Source organism: Podarcis bocagei (genome assembly GCF_964188305.1).
Source record: "Podarcis bocagei genome assembly, chromosome: 3".
In the NCBI taxonomy this organism is placed as follows: domain Eukaryota; kingdom Metazoa; phylum Chordata; class Lepidosauria; order Squamata; family Lacertidae; genus Podarcis; species Podarcis bocagei.
In genome coordinates, this window is record NC_138127.1 from 66,660,808 (window position 1) to 66,674,631 (window position 13,824).

The 13,824-nt window shown below is 42.8% G+C and overlaps 1 protein-coding gene across 5 annotated transcripts in view; it reads left to right on the forward strand.

Annotated features, from left to right (window-relative positions):
• KIF26B (kinesin family member 26B) overlaps nt 1-13,824 on the forward strand; it is a 299,877-nt gene that overhangs the window by 278,463 nt on the left and 7,590 nt on the right. For all 5 annotated transcript variants that reach the window (XM_081187996.1, XM_081187997.1, XM_081187999.1 and 2 more), the window contains one exon: nt 12,591-12,790. In XM_081187996.1, the coding sequence (XP_081044122.1) occupies nt 12,591-12,790 (200 nt within the window). The remainder of the gene's footprint in view (nt 1-12,590; nt 12,791-13,824) is intronic.

Sequence of the window (13,824 nt, forward strand, 5' to 3'; positions counted from 1 at the left end):
CTCCTCCTCCTCCTCTGGAAGGGCATTTTTCAGGGTCCATTCTTCAATTGTCTAGACTTTGCTTCACCTGTACAGATGGAAATTACTGTTCTGTGCCCAAAGCAAAGACTCAAAGCATTTTGAACTAGAGCATGAGAATATTACTCTTTCAAGACTACCATCAAGAATAATTCTCAAAAAGACATAACTATTTCCAATTTCCATCACTAGCCTATCTTAGGGCTTTGTTTTATTTTTGTCATTTCTGCCTTATATTCAACAACCCAGCCCAGTATCCTTTTTAGAATGGCGTTCTTCCTGTTTGTTCTTACCAATGAATGTGTTTTAATGAGAAAAGCAGGTTCTGTAGAGGACATTTTCTTACCTACTGTCTTATTTGTTTTATTTATCACATGTTTATCCTCTTCCTCAGGGGATAAACAGCTTAGGACAGTATGTGGGGGATGAGTCATTTTATCTTCATAACAACCTTATGTTCACCCAAAACTTCCATGGCAGGAATTCAACCTATGGCTCTAGTCCCAAGTCATAGAAACCCCTCTGTAGTATAATGGAAAATGTCCAACTCTCTCTCCATTATACCATACTGACTCTTCCAATAGTATTGACTACAAAGATCTGGAGTGGGGGTTATGTGACATTCTAGATGTTGCTGGGAGCCCAGCCATGGTAAGATATGCTACATGTCCCTGTTCAATGGAAAGACTGAAACTCAACTTTGCTCTTTCCCTTCCCTCTCATCCCAATTGGCTACACACTCTTCTCAGCTATTTCCCACCTTTCAGCATTCCCCGTGGATGGACTGACAAGAAATGAAGTAGATGTTCCACTAGAAGGGCTGCATAGGTGGAAAGGCCATCCAGTCCTTTTCCTCTGGACCACTGATCCATCAAGGCAAAAGAGAGATCACATTCCAGCAGTGGACTATTGGTTAATTTCTTGTAGACCACCTAGATTCTTATAATGAACTAGATGGGCCTCAGGCTGATCCAGCAATTACTCCTTAATTTGTAATTACAGGTTCAGAATATGTATTTCTAATGCTCAGGCGCATTATGAATCAAACATCATTTGCCATAGACATTCTTCTGCCACTTTGAGTGTAAAATAATATTCTTCAAATGTGCCAGCTGAGACCCATTCATTAATCAGTGAAGCAAAAGTGGATCACACAAGACAGAAGCCACATCCCACCCTTCTCCCCTTGCTCTCAGTGTGCTGACAATCCTAGAATACAAAGCTAGCACCCATACTAATGACCAAAGTATAGCAGGCTGAGTAGCAAGGAGAATTTTAACCTACTTCAGATGGAGCTGATTTTTGCCTGACCTTGTGAAATGGCTTCATGGGTGAGGGGAATATATACTTTCCAGTTCTAGCTCACTTCATGGGAGGCCCTACTTTCCTATAATTGCAAATGAACTCTATTGGACATGGCTGGTCTAAAAGGTATGTGGCCTATCAAAAAAGGATTTGTTTACTATTGCCAAGATGGTACAGTCATGTTTGTTCTGAGCATGTTCTCAAATCCTTCCTCAAGAAAGGGATGGGACTTGCTCTGTTACAAGGCTGGCATACTCTGGTTATATATTTGATACTTGGCACACTTTAGTTACATTTCTCCTGTTATAGTACAGGATCCACCTCTTTTTCAGAGGAGGCTGAATAAGCATCTGTCAGGGATGGTTTAGATCTAGAAAATCCTGGCATAATGCAGGTGTTGGGACAGCTTGACCCTTGAGCTCCCTTCCAGCACTCAGACACACTCGATGGGAATGACTTGCCCTGTTGCCCTGATAGATCTTGAATCCATTTACCTTCGGCACAAAGTGTGCAGCTCACCTTTACTAAACCGTGCAAAGCAGGGAATGTGTAATGGAAGAGGGAGGGGTTAAAGATTAATTTTGAGCTTGGATGCATCTATTTTTATCAGACCACCATTTTTAATGGATTGTACCCATTTCTAATTAAGCCTGGAAGTAACAGGTCATATTTAAACACCTTGTCGTTCCTTAAAAAAAAGAAAAAAGTCAATGCAAATATCTTTTTTTCCTCATTAAACAATTGTCAATAAATAAAGCCTTCCACTTTTTATAGCATGTTTTCTCATTGAATTCCCACCCCCCAGCAATAAAGTCATAATTCTATATTGGATGGAAGCACAATCTTTTACATGTCAATAGATTTATGAGGACATAAACATAAGATTATGACTGCAGCAGTGGGCCAGGCTCAAACTGGAGTGGAAAGGGGAAATCTGCTAGCATTAATTTATGGACAAGAATAGTCTTGCTTCAGTTTTTTACCCTCTTAAAGGCAGATCTCCTTCCCTTAATCCTTTTCCATGTATAAAAGATTGCCATTGTGATTTAAATATACATATCTATCTCAAAGAACCCAAGGCATTTCCTATTATTTTAAACTATGGTGTCAAGAGCACTGGACCCTTCCTGATTTGCTGTCATGGACACACACTGCTATAATGGATATGGTGCTGTAGATATGCTCATTTCAGGTCAGGTGACCTTGTCTGGTTTATTTATGATTATTATTAACGGAAATGCTAGCTGTCAGGCGTGATCAACATGAATCAACAGAAAACCCCTTTTAGAGAGGCCGCAAAGACTTTTAAGAAAATCGCCAGCAGTCTTGTGAGGTTTCACGATTGCTTTTGAAGTTCTCACACACCGAAGAGACAGATTCCTCTCTTCTCCCTGCCTCCTGGAGATTGAGATCTTGTTTTCTTTTGGTTTTCCTTAAGTGCATTACAGTACTTCTATATACTTAAGTAACGGTTTTAGAACCTGAGCATCAAAGGGTACGCAGCAGGTTTTGAAAGACAAGAGCAATTTACCTTTCAGTTTTAGTCCTGCTTAAATTTCAGGTTCTAAATTTCATAAGCACAGGAACTGCTTGCAGCTACCTGATCGTTACATAGCCTAAACAAACACATAAGTGTTTAATCATACATACAGGCAAATACAAACACATCCTCCTGTTAGTCACCAACTTCCACCTACCATAACTATGTGTTGACTTTTCTTAGTGCTTTATTAACATTGGGTCTAAACCTCCCATTATTTGCTGCTGAACCCTGGTATTATCCACTCACTGTGCTGGAAGAATGAAAGGACAATTCATGGCAGGTCCAGGATTCAGATGCAGTAAATAACGTTTAACCCTTGTTCATCCTTTTTCATTTTGTATGGGCTTCAGACTTGTTTGCAATCTAATTCCTCCTTCTGTGCAATATTGCTGCTTCATTGCAGAAGACAGAAAGTGAGCAGAGATAGAGGGAACTCTAGTCTCCATTGCGCTCCACAGGACTTCCATCTGCATAAACATTACTACGACTGGGCTGAAAGGAAATTAAGAGTCAAGCTCACAATTTAGATTTCAGCTGTTCCTGGTTGTTTGGCCTTGGACTCTGTTAACTGGACCACACATATCCTAATGCCATTGCCATTTTAGAGCAGCCTAGTGCCTTTTTATAATTGTCTTTTTCTGACAGATCTTTCCTCCCTCACTACCTCCTAGCATCTGTGCAGCTATTTATTCTCTGGTTTCCTCCTCCCTCCTGTTAACCTCTGCCCTCTAAGAGTGAATGGGCACCATGGCCACTTTTTGTCCAAATAAGAAGGTGTGATTAAATAGCAACAAGATAGCTTAACCAAGGAGGCAAGACAAACACATATAATAGGCTGGTCACAAACCGTTCATTGGAAACAGTTACATTTATCCTGACTTAAAAGTGTGAGCCATTGTAAAGAAGTCCCAGTATGGCCTGTGCAACAATGCTGGCTTCTGCAAGCTATAAGGTTATTTGTCTCACCAGCCTTCACCAACCTGGTGCCCTCCAGATATTTTGGATTATAACCCATCAGCCCCAGTCAGTGCTGGCTGAGGCTGATGGGAGTTGTAGTAAAAAAAATGTGGAAGGCACCAGGTTGACAAAGGTTGGTGTACGCCAGGTTTAACATTGCAGATGGTGGGAAAGGCAATGAATGTACTAATTGTGGACATGGCCCAGGCAGTTGAAGACATTCATGTCCCATTGATTTCAGTTGGAGTTGTTGTTGTTGTTGTTAATTGAGTTTATATACTGCCCTGTACCTTGAGGGGGATGCAGGTGGCGCTGTGGGTTAAACCACAGAGCCTAGGACTTGCCGATCAGAAGGTCAGTGGTTTGAATCCCCGCAATGGGGTGAGCTACCATTGCTCGGTCCCTGCTCCTGCCAACCTAGCAGTTTGAAAGCACGTCAAAGTCCAAGTAGATAAATAGGTACTGCTCTGGCGGAAAGGTAAACGGCGTTTCCGTGCGCTGCTCTGGTTCGCCAGAAGCGGCTTAGTCATGCTGGCCACATGACCTGGAAGCTGTACGCCGGCTCCCTCAGCCAGTAAAGCGAGATGAGCGCCGCAACCCCAGAGTCGGTCACGACTGGACCTAATGGTCAGGGGTCCTGTATTTACCTTTATACCTAGAGGTCTCAGGGCGGTTCATAGAATAAAATCAAAATATAAAACCATAAAATACATAATCAAAATAAAAACAACCACCCAATAGCCCTCCCCCAAAATAGGTTGTACATGCTTCTCTCACTCACCCTTTGTCCTTGAAAACAGTGCAGAACTCAAAAGGTCTTTACTTTGGCTAGATCATTCCTTGCCATTTTAAAATTAGGGATGCTATGCTGAAGGTTAATCCAGTGCTATCACTTTTCTGGAAACTAGGTCTATGTTTGTATAAAACAGTCTCAGGTCCCTTTTTATATATAGTTAGCTAGATCAAAGGGTTCTTGGGTCTGCCTGAAACTATGACTAATTATTGACTGCAATACTGGTTCAAGGGAGAATCCATTTCCCTTCATTAGGAGCATGTGGCTACATAGGTTTGAAAATTGCCTGTGCGCACTTTCATTTTTAAGGCTTTTGCTTTTCAGTAAAGCAACAAGCTTGGAACTGAAAATGTGCAAAGTACGCAAGACAGAGCTCAATACAGCGGAATCAGCATGGCTTGGGTATTTCTTTTTTTTTTTCTTTTTAAAGAATGGGGCTTCATGGTCAATCTTTTAGAGAGCAGCTTGTTACCGATGGACAAAGGGCCCCAATGTAATTTGCTCCTGGCTGCCTGCCTGCTGGCAAGGGCTGGGCTAGAGCACTTGGAAGGGAGATCAAGCACAGGGATATTGGAGCATATAATAGCTTATATGGTTGGCTGCTTTGGGAGAGAAAATCTAGTTATTGGTTCCTGAGATTTGGTTAGTAGGGCTTAACGTGGCCTCAGCTGATCTTGCATGTCACATAGCAGCAAAGACCACATTCTTAGAAAGAGAGACCTGTTCAATTCAGTGTGGCTCGTAGAAAGCAGAAGAGGGTTCAGGAAATGAAATGAAACCAGACAAGTGGAACCTGCAAGAAAGTGTTGGCGTGTATCTGCCCTCCTAAAAGGGAGGCTTCTGTACAGAATTCCGGCCAGCCATTTCCTCCAAGCAGGGCATTTCAGGCTCCTCCTTCCTCTTCCTCTTTCTTTTCCAACGATTGCTCCACATTCTGCAGCTCCTTAGTGCATGCACAGTCCTCATTGGCCAGACTTACCTCTCTTGACAATGCCAGTTTCTCCCAAAGAGCTGGCCTATGTGGTGCCCAAAGGGGAGCGTGTTGGGTGTGGCTGAAATACCAGATGTTTGATACCACAGCTGGAGAGAGGCCTGTTACACTCATGTTCCGCTTATGGCTTCTCTCAGGCATCTGGTTGGTCACTGTGAGAACAGGATGCTGGACAGGGTCATTTGTAAAAACAGAGGATTCAAATTCAAAAATGGATATTTGAAAATAAGTTGTAATATCAATCCAGGTTTATTTAAGAATGAATGTAGAGGGAGGTATTGCATCTTCTGAGAAAGCTGGAATCTATCAATATCAGGGTCACTGGAAGCAACAAAATAATTTCTAAAATAGTTATGCATAGAATGTGGAGATAGTTATACTAACAAATGTGTTTTGTAGCTGTTGTCTTTAAGTGTTGCCATCCACCCCAAATTGAAAAGATCCATTCCACCCAAACTTTAATAATAGTATTATTATTGTTATTGTTGTTGTTTATTTATTTATTTATACCCCACCCATCTGGCTGGGTTTCCCCAGCCACTCTGGGCACCTTCCAACAAAAGATTAAAAATACATTAAAACATCAGTCATAAAACCTTCCCTAAACAGGGCTGCCTTCAGTTTCATCTGTTGCTTCTTGATAATGAGTTACTACAAGCAGACTAAGAAGTGTCGTATTTGGAGTCTCCACCATCCCCCTGACTGCAATGCTTCCACAACACTCTGATCTGGATTGCATGACCATTGCAGCTGAAACACAGACTATTCAGCCTTGCAATGAGGTGTGGAAAGGGGAAGGTAGGCAGGGTTGGACCAAGAGGTCTTTTGATTCCTTCCAATTTCACCTCCCTGCTTTGTGCATTTTAATAATGGAATATCAAATACACACATACTTATGCAGATGTAAATATAAAATCGAAATGAAAAACTAAAAGCAGTTCCACACATTGCACAGGAAAAACTTTCTCCTCCAACATTATCTGAACAGAAACTGTGAAACACTAAAGACCTTTAGCCCTAATGCCAAAAAATATGCCGTAAGAAAACATGCTGTCAAAAATGAAGAAACAAACAAGCAGATCATTTCTCTTTGCATCCAAAAGTGCCAGAATTCACTCCCAGTTTCAGATGAGCTGCAAGGCACCAGAGACTGAAGTGTGGCTACACACACTAAACTCTTGTGTTGGATTGCACTTGCGGTGTTTGGTTCAAAAAAAACTTAGTCGCATTTCAAAGCAGCATCTCACATACTTGCTTTGATGATTGCAATAGTGATGGCAATTCATACATAAAAGTTATTTCTTAATCTTATTGGTGATGTTCACAGTAGCAAAAGTAGCTGCTGTGTGTGTGTTTGGTGACCCTTTTAAACACTTAACTGCTGACTGGAAAGCAGAGATGGTGAAATGGGCCCCAATCACAATTTTTTTTGTTCATTAAAAACAACAGCATTGATTTTCCCAGGTCACAGCCAGGCCATTTCATGCAGCAAATCTGTGTTGAAAGGGATCCGAGTAATCATTTTTTACACGCTTGACTACCACGTGCTGGCACTGAGCTTTCGACCGCATGAATATAGGAATGATTTAATAGAGGAAGTAGCAGTGGGCTATTGTGCATGTTGAAGGCTCTGTGGAACATGCATGATTGAGTTGGACACCATTAGACTACTTGTAAATAAAACCTGCTAACTTGGCTGGCTAGGAATTCGCTTACAGGAACACAATTGCCACTAGCTTGTCTGGACCCTACCCCTTCTCTTTCAGGAAAGCTGGGAAGGGGACTGAGCTAATTCATTTTTTTTAAGGCATGCCTTGGACAATAACCAGCTCAGAATCATCTCCATACACAATAGCATTAGACAACTGGCATAGCAACAGTGTGTTGAAATCCAGCCCCAGTGAAGATAAGCATGGGGGTGAGGAGGCGTGTTGCTATTCAATGGCTGGCTAGAGATGTGTAGCTGTTGGACACTGTCTGCTGTGACCTACATCTTCCCTGGGACTTCTCCCAAATTACTTGTCAATCTGCCATGCTCAATGAGGGACTGCCTCCTGACATTGCACCAGTACTGCTCATTTACAGACTCTAAATGATCAGCCTCAAAACTAATGACGCTAGACAAGGGAACACAGGGCGGTTATGGGAGAGGTTGGGGGTGATGGCGGAAAGCATTGCTTGGTACAATTAAACAACTGATAAAATAATGGCAGATAAAAATGTGGGGGGTTTTTTAATGGAGATTTTACTCAGTTTCCCCCATGTGAAATGATGTTCAGTGCTGCCTCCCTAGTCTCAAATAATGCATTTATGTCACACCGAATACATGAACAATAAAATAATTGTCCACATTATCGGTCAGTCTAGAGAAAATAGTCATATTGTAAAAGTTTTATTTCATGAGATACTCCAGTTGTCCCCAACAGGGATGCTACTATCCTGCTTGCAGATGCAAACCTGGAGTTCATTGGAGTCTGAGAACAGAATAGAGAGCAAGTAAAAAAATAACAGAAAATGGTCAACACATACAAATACTTTTCACACTCTTGCATCTATCTGATCATAGCCTTTTATCCTCTTTCTTTGTCTCCATCCCACTTTGGGTGTCTCTTTCCAATTGGCTCCCCAGATCTTTGCTGTTTGGTGATAAACTCACACCCAGTTACTTGTCTTGCTGTTCCATTCTGATCAGCAAATCTGGACCCCTAACACAGTACACTGTGTCCCACTCTTAAGGTAAAGGTAAAGGTATCCCTGCCCTTATGGGCCAGTCTTGACAGACTCTAGGGTTGTGTGCCCATCTCACTTAAGAGGCCGGGGGCCAGCGCTGTCCGGAGACACTTCCGGGTCACGTGGCCAGCGTGACAAAGCTGCATCTGGCGAGCCAGCGCAGCACACGGAAATGCCGTTTACCTTCCTGCCAGTAAGCGGTCCCTATTTATCTACTTGCACCCGGGGGTGCTTTCGAACTGCTAGGTTGGCAGGCGCTGGGACCGAACGATGGGAGCGCACCCCACCGCGGGGATTCGAACCGCCGACCATGCGATCGGCAAGTCCTAGGCGCTGAGGTTTTACCCACAGCGCCACCCACGTCCCTTTTTGTCCCACCCTTAGATTCCTCATTTAGACATTTGCCACAAAAGAAGCCACCCTTCTATGCATCAACTTTCTATTTAAAACTCTTGCCCAAGCATGTTCCTATATGCCCTGGTTTGCTCCTCATGTTGTAAATTCTTATCTGCTTTTAGCTATCATATGCTGTTTGTCTCACGATTCCATGACTCCGTATCTTGAGTCCCCTTGATTAATTAGAAAATGATATGCTATCCATATAAATATATATATGGGGATTTGGCCATGTTATTCTAATCTTACACTTTACACCAATTCCTTATGATTATCACATTTATTCACTGGCTGTTGCTATCCTGTCTGCACCTACAAGGACTTCAACTATCAGCCATGTTACCAAGCTCAAATCAAGGTCAGCACTAGATGTTCTTATTCATGTAGCAGGGCTTTAAATGCTGTACCATAACCTGTTGCAATATGATTCTGACTCTTTCAGGGTAGAATCAAATTACTCCACTCCCCCTTTATGAGGGAAGGTTTGGATTCATGACTATGGTTGTTTACAATTACCTTTGCCCATAGAAAAAGGCATCAGGATGGGTCATAAGGTAGCAGGGACGAGGACTTATAAAAAATATTGTGGGGGGGGGCCCGGGAAAGCTCATGAATAATAAATAAGCTCATGAATATGCAAATAAAGTGGCGCTGCCTCCTTGTGAGCGAATAGGGGAGAGCGTGCTGCGCCTATTAATTAGCTCCGAAGGAAATTGGGTGGAGCTTTTGCTCGGGAGGGAGGGCAGGAGGCATGCAGCCCGACCCTGTGCATTTTGGGCTGGGGGAGGGACGGCGATGGCGCTCTGCTGGAGGGGCGCCGGAGATTATTGGGGGGGCGGAGCCCCCCCAAACGAATTTTTGAGGGGGCTTGGGCCCCCTCAAGCCCCATGGAGTCGGCGCCTATGTAAGGTAGTAATACTATAAAAATGAATCAAAGATGTATACAAGTTGCTGTTTTTTTATGAGACACATAAGAAGAGCCTGCTGGATCAGGCCAATGGCCCATCTATTTCAGCTTCCTGTTCAGATGCCTATGGGAATCCTACAAGTAGAACTTGGGTGCAACAGCACTCTCCCCTCTTGTCATTCCTAGCAACTGGAATTCAAAGGCATGCTGCCTCTAGCAGTGGATTGGAGCCATTGATAGTCCTGTTCACCATTAATATGCCTAAACCTTTTTAAAAGAAGTACTTCCTTTTGTGTGTCCTTAGTAGTTCAGGGTTGGATGACTCCAAGTATTATAAGAAAGGGAGAAAAAACTTCTACAGTGGTACCTCTGGTTACAAACTTAATTCGTTCCGGAGGTCTGTTCTTAACCTGAAACCATTCTTAACCTGAGGTACCACTTTAGCTAATGTGCCGCCGCGCCACCAGTGCACGAATTCTGTTCTCATCCTTCCAGGTTAGTGGAGCCTGTAACCTGAAGTGTTTGTAACCCGAGGTACCACTGTATCTGCTTTCAACTTACCATGCACAATCTTATACAACGTGGTTGCATATCCAACCCCTTCCTTGTCTTTTTATTGTAACTTTTTATTGTGGTCATGTAGTTTGCACCCTATAGCTGAGCCATAGCTGTGGCATTACCCCTGTGGGGTAACTGAATATTATCACATGTTGTCCATTGTTGTTTTAAAGTTGCCCAGGTTTCTTGTCTTGCTAGACTTTTCACAACCAATGCATCTGAACCTTAAAAAACAAATTACTTGATCCTCTCGGAAGCAGGTGCAATGCATGCTGTTCTTAACAGCATGATAAAATAAAATTGTCCTTCTGAGATTGGCAGTTGATTCAGTTAGACTGTATAAAGAGGGATTCACTCATTTTCAGTTCGCAAAAGAAATAGAGATATAAGGGTGAGTTTTGCTGGGAAGCGCATATGTGTATGGATAGACAGACAGATGGACAATAACCTTGCCAAAACTCCCATTGCTCTCTGCTTGCTGTAGAGCAGATGTCCACTGTGTGTTTTATATAGATATAGAAGTATATTTGGTTCATGCTCAGCACTATACAGTATGTGCATTTGCTGTTTGAACCAGTTAAGTCTTTCCTTTCTGTGGTATCATGAAACCTTGGTGGCACTCACCATAAAACACTACTGTATAGATATATTTTCTTACACAACCCATCTCAAGTGAAATCAGATAAACCACAGAGATTAAATAGAGGGACTCTGGGACAGCAGGAATTCCTCTTAAGTCACCCTATACCTTCTGTATCCAGACTAATAACCAGCTCATTAATCAATGCCTATTTAAAATAGATTGAGTTTCAGATCACCTTCTCTGCAAGTAAGAGAGAATTGTTTCTCTGCTTGTTGTTCTACAGGTAGGAGAGGAATGTTTTTTCTCATTTCCCCTCACACTGTTGTTCATTGTTTACAGCAACATGAACAACCAGTTGCAAATGTAGTTCAAAATGCGAGGATCCAACTAACACAAACACAGGATTCTGGTCAGTCAAGTTCACAGAGGCAAAATACTGGATCTTTAGCAGGAGGTGAAATATGAGTCTGTTTCCAGAAGAGGAGATAATAGAAATGGGTGGATCTTTTGTGAGGAGAAGTGGGTTGGACCTGTCCCCCTCCACCAGTCTTAGCTAGCCATCTTCCTATTCTTCCCTTCCTGAGAAAATCCTTCATGTCATTCTAAGGCTAGCAGTTCCTGAGTGTACAGTGGTGCCCCGCAAGACGAATGCCTCGCAAGACGGAAAACTCGCTAGACGAAAGAGTTTTCTGTTTTGGAGGTGCTTCGCAAAACGAATTTCCTATGGGCCTGCTTCGCAAGATGACAATGTCTTGCGAGTTCCTGCTGGTTTTTTTTTCCTCCCCACCTTTTTCTAAGCCGCTAAGCCGCTTATCAGCTGATCCGATCAGCAGATAAGCCGCTAAAAGCCGCTAATAGCGCTAATCCGCTAATCCTTCAATGGGCTTGCTTCGCAAGAGGAAAAAACCGCTAGACAAAGAGAATCACAGAGCGGATTCTTTTCGTCTTGCGAGGCACCACTGTTTTGGACAAAGTGATCAAGAGGAAAAACAAAAGTCCCCTGATACAATAAGAAACATTTAAAAAGCAGTAGCAAAGTGAATTTTGGCCTTAACTGTAGGTGGGATCATGTGGAGATTCGTATGGTGGACAATATTGTGAAAGGGTGTTGTTCTCTTGTTTGGTAAATGCAGTGAAAAATGCTACTCTTTTTTTTTAAAGGAACAATCTGTCAAAAGATTATAGTTCTCTTTCTGCTAGTGGTTTATGACTGTAAGTCAGTCTGAGTGCCACAACAGTGGTTCTAGTGCACCATGAGTGGTGCTAGGTTAAACATGTTTAGGTCTGCATGGGTTTATCAAAGCACTGAGTGTGTGGAGGGAGAGATGGGGTCTGCGCCTGCTAGGCTTGCTTCCCTTTCCACCCATGATTGGCTCAAGGCATTTTGCTACCTGAGGCACTTCCTCACTTCCCTTCTGTCCCATTGTGTCTCTTTGTGAGAATCATGTATACTCTGAAGATTTGTTCACTCTTAATTATCAGACCCAGTTCCTGAGTTGTTGAGAGTGGGGCAAGGTGAAGGCAAGCAGCTCATTGCTCAGACCAGAGACGGATCCTGACTGGATGCTAAGTGAGATTATGCTGTGCTAAACAACACTAGAATTTTGCAAGAAATAAATTTAGTGATACATTAAAGATGTGTCAGCACTTGTGGACTGCAGTATTATTGTATATTTGATGGTAATGTTCAGAGCTAAGAGGCAGCTTTCCTCAGTCTTGTTTCCTGGCATGTTGTAAACTCTTGTTTGAAGAGAAGAATGAGAGTTTTGTCCTTTGATAACAAAACCTTATAACTGTGACCTTGATTAGGTTCTCAGAGACGGAGACTCATCCCAGCTTTATCCCTTGACACAACATCTCCTATAAGGAAACCTGCCAGCCCAGCAGTACGCTGGGTAGACGGACCTCTGAGAAGTTCCCAGAGAGGAATGGGGGAGCCCTTTGAGATCAAAGTCTATGAGATTGATGATGTGGAGCGGCTCCAACGACGGCGCATGGGGGACAACAATGTGAGGCATTCCTAATTTATTTCTGATCTTTAACTTAATGTTGATTCAATCTTACTATAACTTGTTCATCATATATGTGGGTTTCTGTCCAGCAATTCACTTGGGGCGGAGGTAGGGGTGGTTGAAGCAAATGAATAAACCCAATAGAATAGACAGAAATGTAATTCTCACAGAGATGGAATACCTGGCCAAATTCACACCTCCAAAAGAGAATCTATACAAGAATCCAATAATTCTGGCATTCACACAGCAACTACACTCCTAGATGAAATTTGAGGTTCCCAAACCACATATCCATGTCTACTTCTGTACACAGAGAGCTTCCTCATGCTCCAGTTCTCTTCATCAGAGCAAATAGCCCCATGTGCAGATTTGTGTATGCATAGAGCTGTGACTCCCACTGAAGAGAATTGAATACCTTTGCAGAGAGGAGAGCTCTGCACAAAGGTACGCATGAGAAGTCTCTGGTCTGAGAACTGTGAATGTCCCGGGGAATTCAAACCATTGAAGAGATGGCCAGCTGTGTAGGCAAAAGGCTGAGTTGCTGGGTTTCCATTCTTTAGAGCCAGGAGTGTCAAAGCGCACACAGGGCCTGAACTCTACAACAAGGGTGACCAGCAATAACACCCTCTGAATCAAATGTTCACCAGCCCCCAAATAGCATGGCCATTGGCCAAGGATGATGGAACTGAGTACAAGAACATCTGGAGGGCACCACCTTGGCTATTCCTGCTCTACAGCCAGTTTATATAAAATAAAATTGTGAGTCTTGCAGCACGATCTCTTACCTTGTAGTACAGCATTTACTCAATAGGTGCATTCTGAAGTAAGAGGTTTTACAGCAGAAGTAAACATTTTGTTGTCTCATGGATGGTCCTAACCCCACATCTAAGATAATAGGATTATGAAAGCAGATACTTACAAGAAGGATTGGCCAGCAGGAGGAAAAGGCACATAAGGCATCTCTATTGTTCCTTTGCATAAACACCTCCACCCCTCCCTGGGCTGTTTTCTCCACGATTAGTTCATTTCTG